Consider the following 24,521-nt stretch of genomic DNA (forward strand, 5'->3'; position numbering starts at 1 on the left):
TCTAAGTCTAAGATCCCCGAAAATTTACTTATTTGTTCTGCTTAATTTTTTTTTTTATCTTTTCATTGATTGATATCCAGTTCAGCTGAATCACGGCTGCTACGTGTCCGAATCTGATTACGGTGTGGCCTGGGCTTGACAAAGCTTGATATTTTTTTCACGCATCATCTGGCAATGTAATGTATCTGGCTGGCCATTCCAGTCTGAAAATTACTCTTTTGAATCATACAAAAGAACAAAAAATAACTCTCAAATTTCTAACGGTGGCATGGTACTTCGAATGTCGCTATAGATCTTCCATTTCTGTTAATGATCTGTGTAAACACCGGTATGTATTGTAATTATATTAGAGCTTCACCAAAAGCGAATAGTAAAGTTTACTGACTACTCTGATTCACACTACACAATATGTTAGAATGTACAGACAAAGACTAAAGCGATCAGTTCAACCGATCCATCATGATTACACAAAAGCCGTTCTATGTATTCTGTAACAGCTAATATTAGAAATGTATGCTTTCTCTGTCCACTGCAATACGGCCGTGCATGAAAAAGAAGTAAAAAAATTTCAAGAAATATTCAAGTAATTAATAATTGATTGAAGCATTGCAACCGCATATACTGTAATATCATTTCAAAGATATTTGTAAATTTGTGTAAATGTTGTTATGTATTGTGAATACATGCGAAATAAATTATGCATTTGATTTGAAAAATATTGATTGTTAAGATTTATTGAACAGATATCCAATTGAATATTCGGAATTCTTTCCAACATAAGTAAAAATATTGGTGAAGGAAGAAAAATTTCGAACAACTTTATATGAAAATTCATTTAATTACATCACATCACTTAAATTAATTCACTCCATCTAGTAGTATTATCTACCATGCTTGGAATTATACAATTTAATCCCATTGACTGTTGAAGATCTAGCATACTTCGTTAACAACGCATTGACGTTCATCTTATTTGTTGTGAGATCACTGAAATTAAAACATTATTTTGATATAAGATGAATCCGACGTTCTATCACAAATTCAACATAATCATAGATTTCAAATATTCTCACATAATGTAAGGAGTAATTTCTTCAATGGTCCATGGTTCCTTTGTCTTGAACAATTCATCAAATCTGTCATAAATATCGTCGGGCAAATCCTCCACGGGGTATGAGACCACTTCTCTTACATTTTTACGTGAATTGAAAACAATTATTGCTATTCCTCTCAGCCACGATTCTTGTGGTTCCATGCCTGATGAATGAAAAAATAACAACCAAAAAGCACGTATCTTCAATTTAGCAATTCGGAAATGGGAGGAATACATATTGGCTGAATATGGGTGATCAAAGTCTACCTTCTGGTGTTCCAATTTTCCAGGCAGCCATAAACTCATCATACGAATTGCAGGGTGAAGCTGCAAGCAGTACTTTAGCTAAAAATCTCGAAACTTGTTTCTCATTATACCTGTAAACAGTTGAAACATATTCAGTATCAAACACCTGGTTTCAATAGTGTTGAAACTCTTTATTCTGTGTACAAGGATCTTCGTCGTACCAACCTGAACAATGGCTGACCATCGTTTTTACTCTTACCACTAGGCTCTGCATATGCATGAAATAGAACTTCGAATACAGAATGTGGAATAAATTCTGCTAATAAATCAAATGACATTTCTTTGTCAATTTCATCAGGTTCCCAAGAATTTTCCTCAATCAAATCCAGCATCATCGTTAATGCACGTGTCTCATATTCAAATGTCAGACGCCGCAGAAACCCTAAAATAAATTTCATTGACTTTGGTAATATGTGCACATGAAAAAATACGAATTAAAACATGACACAGCAGTATTATACAATGAAGCAACCGCAACCTAACATTGAAGTTTACCATTGATATTTGCGACCATAAAAGTGGAGAGTGCTTCTCTGAGCTCATCATCACTAGCTTGTATTTCTTCCCTGAGTTTTTCCCAATCATACAATTTTGATTGATCTACAATGCTCTCATATTCTATTCCATTGAATGCAGTGGGTTGTAGCAGATGAGGGAGCTTTCTTAGGAGTGGTTGGCATTCAGTAACCTACACATGAAATTCAGGATTTGTGGTTGATCAGGTATTGATTAATCAGCATTGAGACAATGACGTTGTACTTGCTTATGTACCTCAAAGTACACGTGAAATACACCTCTGACAGATGTTTCTTGCAACATTCTGCCTTCTGCAACATTGGATGCTGTTGCTTTGGAAAATTTTAAATCAGGGACCAGCAACAGAGAATTCGAGGTCTCAGCTTCTTTCAATTTGTAAGTTCTGTTTTTGGTGCATAGCACAACAGACTCTTCGTCAGAGCCACGAAAAGATAGACTGAAAAGGAATTCAGCAGAAAGGTACAAAGCTAACACATGACCTAAAAAATTCCTATATTTAAACAGTATGTTTTTACCAGTCATTTTCCTTCAGAGATTCCAACAAGTGGGGATTTAGCTCGAGAAATTTGATGTCTGAAGTTTCATTGCAATCGGGTGAGAATCGGAGAATTTGGACGATATCGTTTAGTTCCGATTCATCGAGGTTTGATGATTTCATCGCATGCTCTACATCTTTGGCGGTGCGCCTATGCCTGTTTTTGATATAACCAAATAAATTAATCAATAAATGTAAGAGAAATTGGAGAACTGATTTCACAAGCTATTATAACCTACTTTTCTTCGACAGCTGCCATCGCACATAATGCACGATTTCAAGCAACGAATTCCGATTCGCGCCAGAATGAGAAGAGTGGGCCTGAGTGGGCCCTAGTCACTTCAAAACAAGGGATGACTTGATATATAACGAGCCCGCATAATAACGTCGGCGTCGGTAATATCAGTAAATGCTATCATCGAATGAGGACTATTCAAACCACCAGATTTTATTTATCATAAACCATTATCCTCACATGAAGTCCGAATTACTCACTTACTAATTACGTTGACTCGGTTGAATGAACTGAAATGATTTCAATTTTTACAAAAGAACCAATGAATGGCATTACTTCGTTGGGCTATTCCTCTTTACTGTGCATGAGAACAGATGCATTTATTTTCTGGGAATTAGATCCCACAAAGTTTTCATAGTAGCAATAGAAGAGCCAAGTACGTTTCAAAAATAGTGCTCACAATCAGTTTGAGACTAGATTAATCCGTAAAAAGTTGGGCCCGCGATAAATCTAGACAAATATTATCTATGATTTTACTTTCGCTATGCATTTATTCAGTAGTTCATTTGGAATACTGATAAGGTATCAGGTACTTTGGAAGCAGGTAGTGACGGACGAAGAAATGTATATATAATAGTAAAATGTTCTTTTTATTATATTAGATTATTAGATTACTCCCAGTGATACTTGTGAGCGAGAGCTACTGATAATTCATATACCAGGCGCGTTAGTAGCAAGCTTTGAACAAACGGTAATTTTCAATAACTTGATTTGGGATATTACTTCATGTTCGACAATCTTAGAAATTCAGTTGTAGATTATCTCCTAATCCATAAATATGCGACCATGTCAGATATTCCAAACAAAGAATCATATAAATATTCCATGTCTTGCCATGTGCATTAAAGAGCTAGAGATTAAAATTCAAATATATTCATCTGGAGCTCAAGCTTATGACTACAAGGTCCGGTTGTCCTAAGAACAAAAAAGTTAAGCATTGCAACTCCTTGTGTCCACAAATAAAAATGAATTACCGCGCATTCAACTAAGATATGCCACATGGCGTCTCAGACCTCCACAGTCATATCATTGTCCGAATTTCATATTAATATGTTTCAGCTTTCCTTCTGATATACAGCACTCTTCCCTGTGTTATTGTATCTCTCAGTGTACAAGGATTTTACACATTTTGTTAAGTATCTAAATTCCAAATCTCCATCGAGTCCTCAGTAATTTGAACCTGATCCTGGATGTTTCCCCGGCACTTTTTGATTCAGTTATCATCAACCCTGTCTAACAATCTAAGAAATTGCCAGCCATAAGTAGTTCCAATGCAATCTCAGGCGCTATTGGAAATTCAGGTATTTCTGTACTGCTGTTCGTATAACGGACCTTGTATGTGAAGTACATACAAACTTTCTGAAGAACGTGAGAGCTAAAAGAAAGTTTGAAATTCATTATTAATTAGTTGGAAAATTTTTACTTGAATTTGTATTTGTTGAATTTGACGATATTTACGGAATTTCACGGAAGTTGACCTCGTTGGCTTCATTTTCGGCAAACTGTCCAGGGCCACTCAACATTGCTTTGATTGTCCCACTAATCAAAGCATGTTCGCGCTTTACTATGAATTCATGACCATCACTGCTTACCAATTTGACGTACATAGCATCTGGTCCCTCGCAACCTCCATAAACTGGCCCACCAGATTCCTGTAAACACACTAGGCATAAAACTACTCGTCTATTAGGTATTTCTATTACCAGCCAGAAAAATCAGCCAGACTGATCTGGAGATGGCTCACAGTTCAACTTGGAATAAGAGGTATTACAGCTATATCTGAATTTTTAATAATTATCCAATTATCTTCAAGATATTGTTAGAAGTTTAAGTACAGCTCCACTGAAAAGTTTTGTTGATGTTGTGGAACATTGAAGATTGACTAATTATAACGAATATAGGTACATTAATAAGTACCGCATGCAGATCGCCTTGGGATTGTTCCTCCTCCTCTATCGCATCTTCGATATTATCTTCAACATGCTCACTCAGCTTGATATGGACAAAAATTGTGGGTTAGTAAGTGTAGATTGTTTGTGAAAAAATATAACGTTTGGACGTGTGACACTTGAACCAGGCCGCCACAATCTATGACGATAGCTTTGAAAATTACATTGAACATGACACACAGCATACGTAGGAAGAGGAAAACAAAGTGCACTAAGCATGTAATAAGAATGAACCTCACCTGATCAGCATTCATATTCATATCCCCCGACATCTCTGAATGGGGTTGATGATCAGCAAATCTGAAAACAGGAGCAAGAATTTTCGTTAGTCATCAGTTTTTTTCTATGAAACCGAGGTTATGCCTCAGAATTACTTCTTGACAATTGTGATTATTTTTTACCAATCGAATTCAAAATAAATTCTCGTGTAATGTTTACACAATTCAAGTTCAATGGGCTGAAAGAGAACTTGACACTTATTGTAACGTCTTACCCAAATATCTCTGACACAACTGACAATGTCTCTCACACCTTCCTTTCTTCGACCCAATAAAATTAACCCCAAACGGCGTAGACTACCACAATCAGAAATCTCTAACACTGGTTGTCGGTAAATTTGGTATTTTTCAAAGGAACGTCAAGTCGACACAAGAGTTAACGGCGCCGCTGCGCCAGAATTCGATGTCCCCACCGGGCTTCCGTACCGCATGATGTTCATTGAGTATTCCACTTCGTAGACTTGCCACGTCGGTCCGGAGTATTTTAACCACGTATTCCTCAATGGTTTTAACCACAGAGTTTTAACTAATTTTTCAACCTAACATCAACGTTGAATAGCAGGTGTTTTGAAAGGAACTGTCAGTTGACAGGGAACAGCTGACAGAATGAGTGGAGAAGGTGGTTTGACGAGTGAAGAGCTCGCTGAGTTTACAAAAAATGATAAATATTCCATTCTACTACCTACTTACAATGAGAGGGATAACTTACCAATTATTGTTTGGTTAATTGTCAAATACATGGATAGAAGGTAAAGTATTTTTATCACTGGAGAATAATAACCTTGAAAGCCAAAGTTGTTGCTTGCCGCAATCAAACAATACATAGTGCTCTCTAATTTTGTTTATATTGGATGCATATTATTCACACCAAAATCATGTCGAGTATCACACGTTTTTTCATTCGTTGTACTCTATATAAATGGCAATGATTCCCAAACTATCTCAATGGTCAAAACTTTGTGACGAGCTTTATTATTTCCAGTGAAAGTGCCTATGAGATCATCATAATCGATGATGGTTCACCGGATGGTACATTGGAGGTTGCTCAAAATCTCCAGAAGATATATGGAAAGGATAGAATTATTCTGAGGCCAAGAGAGAAGAAACTTGGCCTAGGAACAGCGTACATTCATGGAATAACACATGCCACTGGAAATTTTATCATCATAATGGATGCTGATCTATCCCATCATGTAATTACAGTGTTTTTGAACTTCCACCTCTGGAGTTCTTTACTACATATGGATAGAAGTCAGTTCAAAAACCATAGACTTATTTGCAGCCAAAATTCATTCCAAAAATGATTGAGCTCCAGCGATATCTAGACTTGGACATAGTAAGTGGGACCCGATACATTGGGAATGGCGGAGTTTATGGCTGGGACTTTAAGAGGAAGTTGGTCAGCAGAGGAGCAAACTTTCTTACACAAATGCTATTGAGACCTGGTGCTAGCGATTTAACCGGCAGCTTTAGGTATCCAAAAATATCTAAACACTAGACGCATGTTCTACGTGTTGCATATTCTCAACTGATTTGCAGTAATTTTAATTTTTGTATTGCAGGCTTTACAAAAAACATATATTAGAGAAGCTGATCAAATCCTGTGTATCAAAGGGTTACGTTTTTCAAATGGAAATGATAATACGAGCACGGCAATATAATTATTTGATTGGAGAAGTCCCCATCACATTTGTCGACAGAGTTTATGGGGAGTCGAAATTGGGTGGTTCTGAAATATTCCAATTTGCAAAGGCGCTGCTATATTTGTTTGCAACTACGTAAATAAACGTGATAAATCCTATACTTGTCACAAACCATATTGCATTTGGTGATACATGACTGCATAATTTATGTACTATAGTAAATTTAATAAAAGAAAATCAAAAACGGCCAATAATATGCATTATTGAAAAGCATCTAATTGTAAGATATTGAATGGTTGGAGAAGCAATAATAAGTCTTCCAGTATATAGGTTTTCTCCAACTTTATTATGGTTAATGGTATGGTGTGTAGTTGTAGTTATTATTGCTTTTTTTCCTCTGCATTTTTTAACTGTGTTGATACAACAATAATTATTTAATTTGGTATAACAGTCGAAAAAAAGTCAGTTTGTAACCATGATGTATTCTATGGTGGCGTGTAGCGATATTTTCATTGTTTCAAAAATATATTTTCTTTCATGTCTGTATCGTATATATATAATGATTTCTTTTTATTGTAGTCTAGTATCTACTAAACGCCCATATAATATGTATAATTGAAGATACCGATTAATATTAGGAGTGATTTTCAGGTATTAACATCAAATTCATATTCACAATCAAGTAGACAAACGTATATCAATAATTTAAAAATACTTCGATGGTATTCCGAGACTGGTAAATTATTGCTGTTGATTGTGATGTTTCGATAAAGAGCTCATTTTTGTAAATGCTATTATCCATAATACATCATTAATTCACAGTACATATCGTAACATGTGTGGACCCAATTTTATTTTATTTATTATTATTTTCCGCAAAAATTCAGGATTTCTGATAAAAACATATGCAAAGGTTTGTATTACATACTGTATGGCACGGATATTAAAATTTGTTCAGCTCATTTTTTACCATAGCTCCTTTCAGGTTTATTTTACTTTCCTTATGTATAATAGTAATAATAATAGTAATAATAAATGTAGCAATAATGATAGAAAAAAAAAAACTGTCACGTTCTCTCCTAGATCATTCGCTCGTCCACCGCATAGTATTGTAGATGCAATGTCGATGATCAATGATACATCTCTTTATAACACGTTCATTCATATTACTTTAAAAACCAACAATTATTATGCTTTTAGAATTATGGAGATCCATTATTTCTGGCAACATCAGCCGTGATAATTTCCTGATCATTTGTACCATTACTCGCACTTGCATTACCATTTTCTGCAGACCCATTTCTTGAAATATGCGGCATTATCTTAGCTTCAATAATATTTTCTGCAACAATGACTTCCGAATTTTTGTGGGTGCCATTACTTTCTGTTCCATTGCTCTTAGCAGTCCCGTTATTCACCCCATTCGAAAGCTTCTTGGATTCATCGACATCCTTTACCTCAGCAACAAGATTTATGTTGGTGTCGAAAGTTTTGATCTGCTGCTTCTCGAAATTAGACATGGATTCCATTCCCGTTCCATGGACAGAATTATGTTTTTCACTGACAATACTCGAGTCACTTGTACTGCTCGATGTACTTACATTCATCATGTTTTTTTCAGTAGCATTCAAATTTGGATCAGAAAAGCTGCTCTGTAGTGAGCTTGCAGGTGTATTTATACCATCAGACTTTGGTACAAATGTTGTCCATTCGTTACTATTGGCATCCAGGTATTCAATCGAGTTCAAGAAGTTTTTACCAGAGAAGCCACCAACAGCATATAATCTACAAATAGAAAAAATTTCGCAGATATTCATCACATCCATTTATATATTATGAAACTCGAGGTGTACATCAATTTAAAGAAAGTCACACACCTGTCTCCGACAACAGCAACAGCTACATTAGCTCTGGGTGTAGCCATGCTAGGACCTGGTCCCCAAGCTTGCTCTTCAGGATCGTAGATCTCGGTGGTTGTGAGACTGTGAGTTCCGGAGGATCCTCCAACGGCGTAAAGACGACCGCGAAAGACTGCCAGACCACAGCCTCGACGTGCAGATATGAGGGGAGGCCCTACAGTCCACGTGTCCTCCTCAGGATTATATATTTCTATAGAATTTAGACAGTTCCAAGCATCACAGCCTCCCACTGCGTAAACACGGTCTTGATACGCGCAGACACCTGCCTGATATCTTCCAGTTCTCAATGGCTTGATGCTTGACCATTTACCACTTTCGGGGTCGAACACGTCGCACTGCTTAATGCCAGCCTGTCGGGATCAACGTTCTCATTAGAAAAGAAGGTCAAAATATTACTCTGAAATTTATACTATCAGTCTTTGCTGCTCGAGCGTGCTCTTCTATTTTGATTTCAATTTACCTGCCCATTCCATCCCCCGATGCAATATATCTTGCTTCTCAAAGCACAGACTCCGGAATTGGATCGAGCTAACGGAAGATTGGCAACAGCAGACCATTTCCATCCAGCTTCAGGATTTAGGACTTCAACTGTGGCAAGTTCGGTAGAACCGTTTGATCCACCAATTGCATAAACTCGTCCGTTAACAACAGCTATTCCAAATCTTCCTCTGGCTTCCCTCATTCCTGCCAAAACCTGCCAGGTATTTGATGCTGGCAAATATTGATCCACAGTCTTCAAGCATTCAACTCTGTCATATCCGCCACACACCAACAATGTGTCATTTAAATTTGCGCATCCAACAGCACATTTTCCTGCCTTCATTGTTGGGAGAGCACAATACAATTCAGGCTCGCTTGCGGCATTATTTTGCGAAGCTACGACTTCAGGTGTTGCCAATGGAGATGGTGTGGTTGGGGTGTTTAGTCGTAGTTGAACCGATAGCGTAGTTAGCCTTCCATCCAAAGTAACAATCGCCAGAAATGCATGTTCTGGAAAGTGACAAAAGAAAAACGAAACATTTTATAATGTGAACATGATTATGGAATTGCATCGGTATTCTGGATACTACCACGTATGGGGTAAAAAAAATTAACAGCTTACCCTTCAGAAAATAGTTGCTTCAAATGATTTCCTAATTACACATTTCATAAATGAACTTTTATTCCTTTAATTTCAAATCTCAATGATTTGGCACAATATTGATGCTAATTACTAACTACTGCTGATTTGGTGGAGAAACGGAAAACAAGATTGATTCACCTACCTCCAACTTTACTTGCTCCAATGAGATTCCAGTCAGGTTCCAATTCTGATTCGATACGCTCCCCAATATCCCTTGAGTATATAAGTACTCTGGGCCTGGCTGGCTGCAATGGACCCTTTCGGCGCCCCTTCGATTGTGCGTGAGATTTGAGTGAAAGCTTTTTATAGTCTTGAACAATATCTGTATCGCTGACGTCACCAGATGGCAAATCAGTGCAATCTTGAAGGCTATTGTCCAGAGCAAGATAAAGCAGATATGTTTTCTGCATGAGATGATCCATGGTCAAGCTCGTCGAATCTGATAGCGATCGTTTGACCCAGTCCAATACTAGGTGACAGAGGCTCGTTCCATTTACCAAAGACATCTCTTGGACGGTTTGATGTAAGACTTCAATTTTCACACATGGCAATGACAACAATGTAGGACTGCTGCAGACAGCTTGGAACTAAAGTATAGTAAAACATATTGAAAATCTTATTCAAGTTTCTTGAAAAATAAATTCACCGCAACTTCAGAGGACAACAAGGGCGTCAAATTTACATTTTACCTATCTCATACAGGGTCTGGCGGTTCTCATGATCACTTAGTATGATGTGACATGTGTTTTTTTTATTTTTACTCACGTGATCTCTGATATAAGCGTCGACTTGTTTGGAAAAGTTTTCATTTTGCGTTATTCCTGGTAATGCCCGTACTTCTAGGCAGGAATCAGGTGTTAAGGAATGCAATAGATGAGCTGCACACTGAGCCGAAATTCTCTCCATTTTCAAATGCCATGCTGCCAAGTAGACTGATTTGACTTGCGATGGTAATATCTCAAGCCTGAAAATGTGAGATATAGGAGAGAATAATTAAGATGCTTCACGGCTAATCAAAATGATCTCAAATGGATCAAAGCATAGTCAGTGAGGGTTGCACAGTGTACGAATACACGTAAAAATCAGAGTTCCAACTATTCTGAGTTAAAAATGATAAAGGAAAACAAATGAGTTACATACTCACCGATTTTTTCCAAAACAATGAATCTATTGATTAGGTAATTACACATGACATGAGAAATTACGTGGTAAAAAATGCTCTTTAACAGAAATCAAGGGAACAAAATAAGTTTGCTTACCTAGATGTATAGGCATAGTCGACCAGTTTCTGCAAGGCAATCTTATCGAACCCGCCATTCAATTTGTATGTCACTCTAGGTTCCTTATTCCCTTGATTATCAGCGCTGAAGAGTTCAAATAGATGTGGAGATGCTGCCGCAAGTACAGCTCTGTGTCCATGCACTTCCGTACTGCCGACCTGCAGAGGGCAATACACGGCCCTAGTGTGTCACCCAACCACAAATGGTAATGCCAAAACCAAGCCAAAAACACAGTCGCGTTAACTCCAAAGGGCTCACGTATTAACAAGTTTAAATTAAAGTTAAACGAAGCGTTCTCAAATACCTAGTTGGTGGCAGAACTGCGTCCGAGTTACCGGTGGGCTCTTTGCAGAGTCTAATGTGTTATTTAATCCACTTTTCTTTGATTAAATTTATGAACAATTATATAGAAAAATGGTAAGCCATTATCTTTATGCAATTCAACGATTCATTTATTGATTGGATTCTAAGAAATTTAACATTCAATTGGTAACTTTTGCTACTCGCTAGTTGACCATAGGTTTGATGAGTTGTTCTAGTCTATTTTGAAACAAAGCTTGAGATTTTTCCCCATGCTTTAGTTGATATCTATGAAAAAGATGATTTGAATATTAAATGTTTGCAATGAACAAAAACATTTTAGATACCATGCTCCCTGAAACCAACAAATAATGCTTCGTTAACTACTGAGGAAGTACCTACAGGAATAGTGAAAATGATGTTGATACTGAATTAGCTAAAATTTTAAGGTGATTAAACCTATAATCAACAGAGTAGCAACATTTTTCAGGTCATACGTCAGCCGGACTGCGCCTAGGATTGGCCTATGATTTTAAAGACCAGACAGAACAAGAACTTGGAGTGATGGCACAAAACAATACTGATGTGGTGGTTGAGCGGTTTTGATGTAACTGACTGAACTTACATGTAGGACAACGTCGCAAAAGTGTCTATTCTTTCGCATCATATTCAGAGAAGCAAGCGTCAGTTGTGGGTGACGCTCGTCTTGTAGTTCCAGTACAGAGTCATTGAGGTTCTCTGAGTCTGCATTCACCAAAACTGAGGAAACCATCTTGTCGTTAAGTTTTGATTTCAATTTCGGTTTTAAAAAGGTAGCTTCTGGTGTGAGTTGTGGATCTAGAGTACCCTGCCACGACAGCTCCTCTGCAAAATGAAAAGATCAAATATTTAGCTACATATGACGAGTATTTATACATTATCTAATATGCGTGACACTGCGTACTACCAGATTAGATAATTTATTTTTAGCATCCAAAATATTAGATCTAAAAAGAACGTCATTACTAAAAAACACGTGAGCAATCAATAAAGCAATCCAAAAAATTTTTAATCACTGCTCCTTACTCTTTTTTAATATTTATACGGTTTTTAGTAAATTAATTTGATTCGAATGATTGGGACTGGATATTCAGATTATGGTCTCCAAAAGTTACTAATTAGCCATCTGGTTGTGCCTCATACAAATAAACAATTTCACATATGACCACTGAGAATTTCCTCGACAACGTGTAAGCTAAGACAGTGGATGCTGATTTGTTATCAACTATTCTCTTGACAAAGATAGTTTTCTCTCGATTATTTTATATTATATTATAAGAATACTGTTCAGTCATAAAGATAAAAACCTTTAGCAGTACACCTATATCATAGCGTGACTGTAAGTGTGTAGTAGTTTTGGCGGTATGATAAGCTCATTGCTTGAAAAAAAAGTCCTTCACCCAATTAATTTCAATGGTATACTTTTATTTCCTATGACAAGTATGAACGAGTGACATGAGAAGATCAATATTTTTGGAGACAGGTACTTTAGAGCGGCTTTCTAGGCATACTAAGTGACCACAATCAATGATGCTAACTTTGCTTTGCAAAATGACAAGGTGCTTGCAACTTTCACTAAAAATTTTGTGTGCATTGCAAGTGTTATATGTTTGCAACTGTTCTCAGTGGGCCAGAGATATGGAAGTCCTTGAGAAGTATGAATAGTGGCTTGAAGCAATAAATGTAGGATGTGGATCACATATGTATGCTGGTAAATAATAATAGGCATGGCATTGATGTTTCTATAGTGCCTGATTGTGAGCACAGATCGGTTTCCAGAGAAGCCATACTTCATAATTACACTTAACAGATGTAGTTAAATCGATTGTTCATTTGATTGTCAGTAAATAATGAAAATCACAATGAACTCAGTTGTTTGATTTATTTTAATATTTTCTGTATACATGTATGAAGTCCTAGTCTTAGAAAATTGATCCACATAAAGTATTTCATCGTTCATTGAGAAATTCGTTTTTCTCTGAGAAAATATGCTGGGATCATAATATCCATGAATAATTGCATTTGCTACTCTTCAATTCGGTCAATCAAATTCGCAATAAATTACTCTATCTGTTCATGTTCTGTACTCGAGCGACTCTGTCGAGCGACTTTCTAATTTGAGCGTGCAAAATTTTAAGTGAAATGTAAAATTGCGAATGTACATTAACTTCATATCACCGCATTGATATACCGCACAAATGAAGTTATATGTATACAGCATGTATAATATTGACGCATTTATATTTTCCACAGACATTTTTCGTGCGTTCAATGTGAGGAATCATCGATTTTCAATAGTTTGTTCGATCTAATGAATTTGAATAAAATGGATTCGAAAGGTTTTCCCACTTTACCTTATATCGCAATCCGGTATAAATTCCGATGTGAAATTCCTTCAAACTTACAAACTATAAGAACAGTTTTCTTATCGAGAACGACTGCTCTGTATGCAATAAGATTAATAAATTTGAATAATGAATAAATAATATTCTCATATAAGAAAATGGTTGGATGAACCATAAATGATATAAGTCAGCCACCAGTTCATTTGCACGTTATAATTTTGAATCTTGTATCAAGTAATACATTATCTAACGCGAATGGCACAACTGTTGAATGTTGAGTGACGCAGGTACCCTCGCTAACTACCAGTAATATACATATGAAAACTTGCGAGGAGGGGAAAAAATTCGCAGGTGGCGGACTCCACAGACTATAGATTTATATCAATGTCAGAAGGTTGATAACGTGCGTACGTATGTACATGCTCGGCTCAGATATATGTCTATGTAACTCATAATTAGCGCACATCTTTTACAAGACTAATCGGCGCACGCTTAAATTACGATATAATAATTACGATAAAAATAAAGATGCGATAAAATATTAATGAGAGATCAACGAACCGATGGGAACTTTACGACATCAAATAACGGTTATTATTATTGTCATCACATTGCTGCGAATATTTTTTTTGCGTCTGTTAAATCATTTCATTAGGCCACAAGACTTATTTCGCTATCGCTGATACCTATATAATATAGGATACGCTTAATCTGTAGGTCGGCGTAAATTTCGTTTTCCTTTTTTCTTTTTTGTAATGTTCATTGGTTCGCTTTGGAGTAAAATTTCTGTACCCTAAATTTTACTTTATGACAAAATTTTTTCATACATTTATTACCTAATATGCATTCAGATAATCACCTATAAGCTTTGACGATAGTTAATCAGGCTTTGGATTCGCTGGGGATACGGCTATACTCTCGGTAACCTTTTCAAGTCTTTGATGACAGTTGAATGATGTTCAAAGTTCATGCTTGGTCAACCAAAAAATCAAAAATAATTAAAAAAAAAAAACCACCCCCACGGTTTCTACACGTCCAGTGATATACAAGAGCTGTTTGTTGCTGATAACGCTCATAGAAATCTTTATCACTGGTAAAGTAGCATTTTTCTATTTTATACTGCAGTAAAGAATTGTGCTTTTTTTCGTCTCGCACGCTGTTACTTCTATAGAACCGTCAATAAATGTCCGCTGAAGATACGGCCAAACGCGTTGGTATGTTCTTTCATTTTATCGTTCGTAGAGCGTTGTTAATTTTTCGCCGGTCATCAGACAAATCGTCATTTTAAAATCGCGCGGCAGCTGAACGCGTGTAGATAAAATAAAAAGGTGGCAACTTCCTTTCGACGTATATCGTTACGTACTATGAGCCCGACGTAGAGTCGTTATCAAAAGCGTTCAAGATCATATATAGAGATACGTTGCAACAAAAATTTGATTGCCACTCTCCACACAATAATGATAAGAGATCGAAATTGCTCGAGTTCAGATAATTACGTCTTCTAAACGACATATATTTACTCCAATCGACGACGACGAACTGATAACTAACGGTTGTGACCCAATTTGGTTACTTGTTGAAAAAGAAAGAACAGAAAGATGGGTTGTCTAATTTATGCATCAATAACGATTAAACGGTCAGCAGCATATTTTACTCGCATTTTTTCGGGAATATTTCAACATAAGGACTTGAAGTAGAATGTCGTCTCGTTTCATTCAATGTTGAGGATGCGAAGGCCGCGCGAGCGTAGGTACAGCAATTCGCGCTTGATGGTCTGCTCGCGCCCCTCAATGTCAACGGAAGGTTAAGGCGAATGGCTTCTCTTGACCGTCACAATGCCACTGTCACGAAAGGTTATCCCTGGATCATTGTTTTTATATCAATATAATATACAGCAGAGCGCGATCAGGTAATAAATTCTAACAAAAAGGAGGGAGAAGGGAATGAAAAAAAGAAAAGCTGGGAATATTCCGATTCTCAAAGGAGTTGCGATTGTCTGGCTGGGATAATATAAGCTGCTCGTGTTCTTCACGCAACGAATGGTTCGCTCAAAGCAAAAGAGAAAAAATGAACAAAAAAGCGAAGCCTCCACCGACGAGCGAAAAAAACTTATCCCTTTTTACCCACTTGATGCATACATGTATAACGTGAATATTTTACGGATAAATAGATACGCGCAAATTGGTAGTAGATCATTCGGATAAGATACGTACTTCCGTATTGTTTTTTTCAATTTTTATTTGTTGAAACTATCTTTTTCACTCTGCGATGTTGGAAAACATCGCGGTGTGACTAAAGTAACGACCTCGCCTGTATGTAACCATCGAGTTTTTATCCGTACCGCGGTATCCGTAATGGTTAGAATAGAAATGTGATTAAATGTATTTTATACTCATAGTTTAACGATGGTACTTTACATACTTTTGTCGTAACCGAGCTCGTAAACAATACTGCACGATTCAATAGGAACAAAATCAATGAGACTCCTCGAATCAATAGTTCTTCACTTCACTTTATTATTCGATTATACCTATATGCAAAAGCGATACGATTATTCGCGACTGTCGAAAAATATTATATTGTGACAAGATAGCTTCTGTTGAGATCAATTTTTATTAGACAAGCATTAGTGAAAACGTGGCTATTTTAGATCTTTTGACCCAAAAAATCCAAAGGAGTAATCCCTTCAATTTGTCCCAATTTTGAATTTTGGATTCGCGTTTTATATGATAATGTAGATGAAAAGTGGAAAGAACAAAAAAATCAAATAATTTCATCGGCGACGCGACATGAGAATATAAAACATACGCAGTAGATGTATAACTCCTGAGCGAATTATTGTATAGCTATCCTAATTGATTCGTTGAGCTAACTGACGGTAACCTTGATAAAGTTGAAACTAAAAAGGCCAGTGGTTGCAAAAATAATTTTCACTGAATCAATAAACTTGTTACAGAGCGCGAACGTATAATTTTTACACAAAGATGAAAATGTAGGCAGTGAATAACCTCGACCGTAAGGAACATAAAAAAATCACGCGTGGTCAAATCGTTGATTTTAAATCAAATAAATATATCATACAAGTTACACAAGGTTTCTTCCAGCGTCGACAGATTCCCGAACGTCTTTACGAGGTGTGAAACCAACTGTGTGGCTTGGAAAATAGATTCATATAATATATACCTAACATATAAATGCAATGTCCACGGTGCCGGCCACGTAGCGCAAAATACATAATATACTTACCTATTATTCTCGTTCGAAGTCTTCTGTTCTACATTATCTGTAGATACAATTTGACTCAAGGATTTTTGTCTTCCAACTTGAATAACATCGCCCAGGTGCTGTCTGGTCTTAAGAGCTATTATATCGGATATTTTAGTACAAGATCCCATGCGGCTATCTAAATTTTCTTAAAATTTAGATCCGACCACCCCCAACAACGACGTAAAACGTTATTTTGGATATCGGCCAACAATAAGTTCCTATAGTGCGATCTCGTGATCCTCCGTATATGCGGTATTTAACGTATACTCAAATCTATTTGCACTCGTGTCTATGATACGAACGGCAAGCAAAATAAGAACGATAAAAAAAGTGGTCTTCGAAAGGTACCAACAGTGTACATGGTGAATCAATTCCCAATAAATTAGGGCAATTAGACCAGCTTTAATTAACATCAATGATCTACCAAATTGATCTCTCTTGACGTTTGTATGATATGTATAGCTGTACTATTCGTGAATGTACAGCATTAAGATCTCTTTAGCTGCCAATTCGTCTCGCCGAACCCGCGTCACTAACAATCTCCAACAGACGCGTTCCGTAGACTAACTAGACGCATATAGGTATATATACGTGTAGCTGATGTACTACAATATAATAACGGTGAAAAATAATTCAATCGATCACCGAAAATATAATATCATATCGAGAGGCACTCGAAGTGATATGCATAGATTAGTTTAGAAACACCGAACGAAACGGGTATCTCTAATTAAAATCTATCTAGATCTAGATCAGAGCATACGTATAAATATAGTATATAATTTGCGATCTCGAATTTCTTTGATCTTGGTTTCCATCTCGTCACACGGCGATGAAAACTAGATCTTAATTTATACGTTGATGTAAGGCAAGTTCATACATCATACACTTGACTCGCGGTTGATTACAGTATAGGTGAGTTCAATTATCCGTTCCGTATCGTCACGTAGTTATACCATAGCTCAATTATTAACCGGTGTATTGTTTCCTATTTAAAAAAATGACGCGATGATCACGCACGATGTTGAATAGGTATACCGTACAGTTATCGGTATACAGGTATGTACGGAAGTTCCTATCGAGCACACACTATAATATCGTGTGATAAATGTGCTTGTCCAGAAATTCAGAAAATTCGACCGGTAAAAGCCGGGTACAATCGCACTCATAAATCGTACATACACACAGATCGCACACGTTCGGCAAATATTACACGGTACATAAGATAAATCCCAATCATTAACCCGGAACGTGTACAGCGGTTAGACGGCTCAATTCTTCTCGTCATTTATGAACGTCCCATCCGAATACGAACTCACTTATAACGATGACATTTATTCAACGTTCACGACGAATCGTCAAACATATCACAATGTGTGGCTATTGTGTACGGACGGAGGCACCGGTAATATTTCGTTCAATTAGGCACGTAGGTACTCTGTACATCTGATACGGCTGAAACCGATTTTAAAACCGGATATAAGTCTGCGAAAAATTACGTCTCGTTGCATCAAATTCTTCCTTCCTCCTATGCTACGGTACTCAGATAGGATACAACGTTCACGAGAGTCACGTAGCGATGGAAAAATGTTCGTATTATATATAGTTTGCGGGTTAGCAGAAAAAAACCGTTTGGGACAAAAGGATCAGACGCAGACTGCGCGATGCATAGAAAAAAGGGTGCGAGTCGCATGTGGTCGGGAGATAGAGCGTAATCAAACGCGAACCAATTGGCACGAGTTGCACAAAGATCGCGCATATACGTATGCGTATACATACCATCTCGAAGTCTATCGTAAATGCGGTCAGTGACTCTATAATGGGCTTGGCAACGACATTTGCAGCTGAAATGCCGACGACGCGATTTCTTCAAGGGTATTGTGACCGTCGTGTACATATAGGTGTGATACAGAGTTGGGGGAACGTACATAAATGAGATGTATAGGTATATATAGACGTATGTATATAATATGTGTACGTAGATATGCATAGACACGAATGAGCAATGGACCAGACAACGACTCTAGTACGTATAGTCAAAAGAGAGAATTGCGCCCACCACGGAACGAAACGCCTGGCTCCGTCAACGTTACTACGGTAGGAGAGAAAGACCGAAAAAAAAACTATCGTCGCACAGAATAGAAGGAGAAAAAAAAAAGTACAACGTGATGAAAAAGATTTTGCGAAAGTGGCGCGATAACCAGAGAGACGGGTTATTTCATTCGGTTTTATTATTCATTTATCGCACCGTGTATATGAATATTACGATTATAATAATTACGATAGAAATATCACGAGTAAATAATCGAGCGTACATGCGATAAACTCGACACCTGTCTCTCCGCTGAAACCGCAGATAAAAAATAAAATCCGTGACGACGAGAGTTTCCGTTTTTGTTTTTATATTATAATAATACTGCGGAGGTGGTCCGTTGATCCTCTCTCGCTATACGTCAGTATCTTTAAACGTCAAAATCTCTTCCATGGAAACGCTGTGGATTTTTTTACCTCCGTATATACCAGAGTTTTTTTTTTCCCATTCCTCAAGTGCAGCCAACGAATGTAATCGGACTTGAATTCTCTTTGGGATAAAATCGCATGAATTCCCGAAGAACTTCCCCAAGAGTTTCGAGTAGGCGTCGAAATTGTTTCATTATTTGAGAATAGTGAAACTGGGCGAAATCTGGATGGTTTCAAATATTTTCAACATCCCTGCGCGACACGTTCGTGCATCGAAAATGGAACGAAGTATTTTACAACATGAATTGCGAAACCAAAAATAAATACTCTTCTGGGTATACTAGATTGTTCGGGTTTTAAGACGGAGCACGTGTTAGACCTAGAAATTTTCGGACGAACGTTCGCACGTACGTACGTACGTGGTACACCTTATAACGTCCGCTCGAATAGAGAGAGGAATCGCAAAAACCGACCATGGGAGCAAAAAAAAGGAATTTTTTCTCTCTCTCTGTTCGTTTCGAAGCATATTTCACGTATAAATATAAACCACGTGCCCCCGAGTAGGGCGATAGTATAACGTATCTATTATTCACCTGTTCCCTCGTCATTTACTCTTCGAGGGGGGTTCGAAGAATCTGGGAGCGGGAGAATCGCGCCCACGTAAAATTAGACGAAGATTCTTCTCGGCAAGTAGGCATATCTAATCCGGTTAAGAAAATCAACGTACTCACAATCGGTTATACTCAATGTGCATGACTCACTCATGGAGCAGCTCTGCCACCGTATACGAAAAACTGGTTACGTTTTACTTTTGACGATATGATGTATTAAATTCTCTCCGTAGAACCTGCTGTTTTATCATGCCTCCAAAAGTAAACTACTCATCTTCATCGTCGTTAAACATTTACTCGAACCGACTCGCGGTAGTAGGTGCACATACGCTATTATAATATTTATCTGATAATGGTTTCTGTTTAGGTTTTCTCTACCACAATATTATGCGAGTATCTAAATGGATGTGAGAACAAATCACCCATATGCGTGTTGATGCATGATAATGAAATTGGAGTAGATAGATTTTCGAGTTAGGTAATTATTTGTCGCCCTTCTACGTCAAAATTTGTACATTTTACAATGCTGTGATTCCAACTATATTTTCCAACCCGAAAGCTGGTAGTAGAAAAAATGCATAAATTGCAAATCAAACGTACGCATATAGTAGACGTATCGTGAATGAGGGTTTCGGATTCCAAATGATGTACTAGGTATAATCGGGGCTATGTTTATCGAGTAAACCCATACAACGCATGTATAATTTACATGTATATAAGTGTACACTGTACATGTAGCGGATGAAGATGATCCCCTTTACGTAACTCACGGAAAGACACGTGGCTGATAATACTGCGAAATGTAAACGCGAAGAAAAAAAAAATGTCTTTATTGTGTCACGTCGTTCACAGTTCAGCGATTGTTAATGTCACATTATCTCGAGCTAGACTTTGTGAATTTACTTGGCCAATCGAGTACCTGGTGCGTAACGATTGATGAGAAAATCTTGAATCGCAGCCACACTGCTCCTCGCATACTTATATGTATACAGGATGTGCGTGAACGGAAGAATTGAAGCAAAAGAACTGGTCCAGTCGAGTTATCTACTCGCACATGCAGTACGTTCGTACGGGGTCATTTTATCGAACTCATGTTTCAGACTGCGGCCTCAGACTGTACGGTCTACTGCTCTAATTACAAAAAATTTGATTAACTTATAATTAGAAGAGTAAGACGTATGGATGACAAGACGATAGTTGACCTATTATTTGTGGCTTCTTCGATCTAATAAACATCGTGAATCTTTCTTGAAGATTCATATATTGTTCTTATGTCCAAGTATGGCTTTCCACATCCTACATTCTTTGATTTTATTTGATAATTTCAGTTGAAGATTTCTTTTATTTTCCAACTAAATTTCCTAAGTGTGTCTTTGTTATTCGGGGGTCTAGAGATTTGAAGTTCAGCTTTATCGTTGTTACAGATAAAACGTGTACCATGTAATAAAATGTATAACACGTAATTATGAATAACGCGTGTTTATTGCCAACTAAATCTTCAATTAAAATCATAACACAAACAATGCGGAGATAACCGACGACGTTTGGGCTCACCACGCGTTTTTTATTACACTCAGTTCTGACATGTTCCTGAATTTCCATCCAAAGCTTTCTTCACCTGGTATGCATAACAACTTCTCGAAAGTTCGGGACGCGCATTGTCGGGGAATATAGTAAGCGGATTTTCAACCGGGGATAAAATTGAACAAAAGCTTTTTTGAATGAAAGCTGAATCAAGAGTGGGTGTAAATGTTTCGAAAACAAAGAAAACGCGATCTTCGAAACAGTAGAACTTGGGCATGAAAGGAGAGTATGAAAAGTGAAAAAAATTGAAGAACTCACCACCGGCCAGGGTCGTCAAATGATGACAAAACTGGAGCGAGGTGCAGCGGTGGTTTTATCGATGATCAAATAATTCATCTAACACTGAACATTTACTAGTTAATGACCACTGGCCAATTTGGAAATTTTCAGGCGAGTGTCTCGACTGGCAACGTGGTGACCAACCGGCACTGTGCATCGCGTCTCCCCACCATGTCGCATTTCGCGAAGCTGCTGTGACGAGGTAAACTGGATTCGGGGTACGGATGGATCAATACGGGCAAGATAAAGACGGAGGTACCGACCTCGGGAATGAAACGAACGAGGATGAAGAGTGTGGGAGAGATACGACCAGTTAAGAGTGGGGAAAACGAGCGAGGAAGACGGAGAATTCAGAGCTTGCGGCGTATATGAGAGAGATGAAAAACGGACGACGCGACATAAAGCCATGCGAAAGCTCACCGAAAAAATTTACTCTTCGAGACTGGCTTTTGTTCATATCTTGCGATTCTGACTCGACCGGTGACCCGCCCCCTCAAACCCACCCTTAAATCCAGACGGAAACCATTTCCGCGTATGAGAATAACAACGAAATACCGTGCAGATCACGTGATTTCAATACTGATCCGGTATAAGAGATATTGGAAATACGATATGTGTTTACTTTACCCCCCCAACCCTAGCGAAATACAAACAAACAAAGCGTATCATACGAGTAGATTCAATCATTTTTTTATCGAATTATAATCTCGAAATTACAATACTTTACTGATTTTCTTTCTTACGTCGTATTACACGCTTCATACGGCAGCGTATGTACGTAACAAATTCGCATTAATATATCATACTTACGCCGTTCTCGTCATAGGAACACTTGCTTACGGCGTCACAGAGGGTTACTACGACTGTGGTAATAATCACGCTGATAGATATCTCGGAAACTTACAACGTGTATGAATTCGCGACGACCATGGAATATTACAGGGAACTATGGCGGAAATATTTCTACCCTACATGTAACCGAACATCGTTCACCGATTCGCGTTTTGCTTATACGATTATAATCTACAATATTTACTTGCTTCGGTTCGAACAATTCGACACGTTTACGACCTCGTAATTTTACTCGGTCACGGCTACGCACTAAATGGAAGACTATAAATTTTTTACCAGTTATTATTTGTTATATATACCGATAGTCTTATTTATGTTCGCAATTGTAATTGCGTTTTGTTAGCGTAGGCTGACACGATTTCAACGAAAAATATGTGCGCGAGTTCGTTGGTTTATCGATCGGTATGATCGAATAATTTATTCTACGCTCATTTCTAATTCTATGCGAACCAGACGTTATAGCTACAGTGCACGTGTAACAATGAGCCAACTTTCTACAATGACGATCTGAAATGGGGATTTTTCGTTCATCTCTAAAAATAAAGGAAAAAAATCTTGTCTTTTACCGGGGAACAGAATCGCGAATAAAGTTATTCAAACTCTGGGTTAGCATTGCCGAGGAAGGGTCATGGGTCTCAGGTATACCAAGGAGGGTATACATTGTTCAAAGTTTCGCGGAAGGTTCAGGTACAAAACAGCGAAAGAAGCGAATTTAAAAATTCAAAACGCCCTGTATTACGAGGGTTTGGATCCTCGAGGCTGCAGACTGAATCCTAGACCGATCTCGTTCAGGTATACATACCCGAGTGCTCAAATTCCACGGATCCCTCGGGCCATAAATCAACCACCGATTGCTTATAAATTCTGACTATCTACGCGCTTGTTTTTGTTTATAGATAGAAATTCGCTTAATCTTCTACGGCCAAAGATCAAATCGAGATATTCCGTTGATCCCTCAGCAGGTGTATAGCTTACAATTAGTAGCATGCACGTACAAAGAAGTTCTTGCTGCGATAGCTGATTATGAAAAGAGAAACCTTTCCTCGCTAACCGTCGTCCAGTAAATTGAATTTGCACAAATATAATATATTGGATTAGGATCTTACCGGTGCTATCGCTGGGCTTCGTTTGAAGTGCCATTGTTGGTTTTTTCTCTTCTTCTAATTCCTTTGTTGTTCTTCTTCAATTATGAGCAGGTATGACTTGGCGCCGAGTACCTGCGATACTGCACGTGTGAAAAGAAAAATTAAGTAACACATTATGTTGTACACATTCTTATCTAAATACTGACAATCATTAAGTGCGACAGATAATGGAACCTTATATTATTTTAACGCGTAGTCAGAATATTACCGGCGTAATTTCGATATGACTTCTCGTGCGTGTGCATGTTTCATGAAACGTAGGCAGATAAATCGTATACATACAACGTACGTACATATCGTTCCACACAGCTTCTGTCAACGATCAAATCAACTGTGGCTGCGTGTTGCGCTTGTCATATGTTTACGAGGTATTTGCAATGATTTTGCGGTATATTGCGGATGAATTAAGTAAATTATAATTTCAGAAGATATTGGCTCACCTGAGTTCACTCGAAGTTTTGAATATTCATTGACGATATCAAAAAAAAAAAAAAAGTAATTGTACAATTTTTACAAAACCTCGATCGTTAGAGATCCATGGTCTCGAGGACGTCTTCCACATAACCACACGAGGGTGAGATAATTGAAGGCCGACATAAACAGTTTACGCACGTCCGGTTTATACGACTTCTTTATGGTGTGTGCGTACAATATCACATCTCAAGATTTGTTAGGGGCTGA

At 37.6% G+C, this 24,521-nt stretch overlaps 4 protein-coding genes across 11 annotated transcripts; 1 reads left to right on the forward strand and 3 right to left on the reverse strand.

The window, feature by feature from the left end:
* Positions 1-818: 818 nt before the first annotated feature.
* On the reverse strand, positions 819-3,198 carry LOC105684581 (sister chromatid cohesion protein DCC1). Its single transcript, XM_012398041.3, has 8 exons — positions 2,711-3,198; positions 2,452-2,628; positions 2,171-2,372; positions 1,895-2,087; positions 1,565-1,781; positions 1,361-1,470; positions 1,074-1,257; positions 819-987 (listed from the first exon to the last, which is right to left on the reverse strand). Exons 1-8 carry the CDS (start codon positions 2,728-2,730, stop codon positions 882-884), a joined length of 1,209 nt encoding a protein of 402 aa, XP_012253464.2. The 5' UTR covers positions 2,731-3,198; the 3' UTR covers positions 819-881.
* Positions 3,199-3,337: 139 nt separating this feature from the next.
* On the reverse strand, positions 3,338-5,338 carry LOC105684563 (elongin-C). Of its 5 annotated transcripts, none has more exons than XM_012398017.3 (5): positions 5,209-5,338; positions 4,955-5,015; positions 4,672-4,758; positions 4,225-4,418; positions 3,338-4,141 (listed from the first exon to the last, which is right to left on the reverse strand). In XM_012398017.3, exons 2-5 carry the CDS (start codon positions 4,985-4,987, stop codon positions 4,000-4,002), a joined length of 456 nt encoding a protein of 151 aa, XP_012253440.1. In that variant the 5' UTR covers positions 4,988-5,015; positions 5,209-5,338; the 3' UTR covers positions 3,338-3,999. The 5 variants fall into 5 exon arrangements, with proteins under 5 accessions (XP_012253440.1, XP_020707161.1, XP_012253438.1 ...); XM_020851502.2 differs by having other exon boundaries at positions 4,684-4,758; positions 5,209-5,333; XM_012398015.3 differs by having other exon boundaries at positions 5,117-5,273.
* Positions 5,339-5,425: 87 nt separating this feature from the next.
* Positions 5,426-7,191, forward strand: LOC105684673 (dolichol-phosphate mannosyltransferase subunit 1). Its single transcript, XM_012398220.3, has 4 exons — positions 5,426-5,742; positions 5,976-6,186; positions 6,276-6,466; positions 6,556-7,191. The coding sequence occupies exons 1-4, from the start codon at positions 5,600-5,602 to the stop codon at positions 6,773-6,775; spliced, it is 765 nt and encodes a 254-aa protein (XP_012253643.2). The 5' UTR covers positions 5,426-5,599; the 3' UTR covers positions 6,776-7,191.
* On the reverse strand, positions 6,964-24,461 carry LOC105684672 (influenza virus NS1A-binding protein homolog). Of its 4 annotated transcripts, XM_012398215.3 has the most exons (9): positions 24,281-24,461; positions 23,802-23,920; positions 11,884-12,122; positions 10,938-11,116; positions 10,444-10,642; positions 9,821-10,265; positions 9,016-9,545; positions 8,514-8,905; positions 6,964-8,421 (listed from the first exon to the last, which is right to left on the reverse strand). In XM_012398215.3, the coding sequence occupies exons 2-9, from the start codon at positions 23,833-23,835 to the stop codon at positions 7,839-7,841; spliced, it is 2,601 nt and encodes an 866-aa protein (XP_012253638.2). In that variant the 5' UTR covers positions 23,836-23,920; positions 24,281-24,461; the 3' UTR covers positions 6,964-7,838. The 4 variants fall into 4 exon arrangements, with proteins under 4 accessions (XP_012253638.2, XP_012253640.2, XP_012253641.2 ...); XM_012398217.3 differs by lacking the exons at positions 23,802-23,920; positions 24,281-24,461 and adding an exon at positions 21,823-21,997; XM_012398218.3 differs by lacking the exons at positions 23,802-23,920; positions 24,281-24,461 and adding an exon at positions 13,652-13,926.
* Between the last annotated feature and the right edge of the window lie 60 nt (positions 24,462-24,521).

Source organism: Athalia rosae, chromosome 2 (assembly GCF_917208135.1).
Source record: "Athalia rosae chromosome 2, iyAthRosa1.1, whole genome shotgun sequence".
NCBI lineage: Eukaryota > Metazoa > Arthropoda > Insecta > Hymenoptera > Athaliidae > Athalia > Athalia rosae.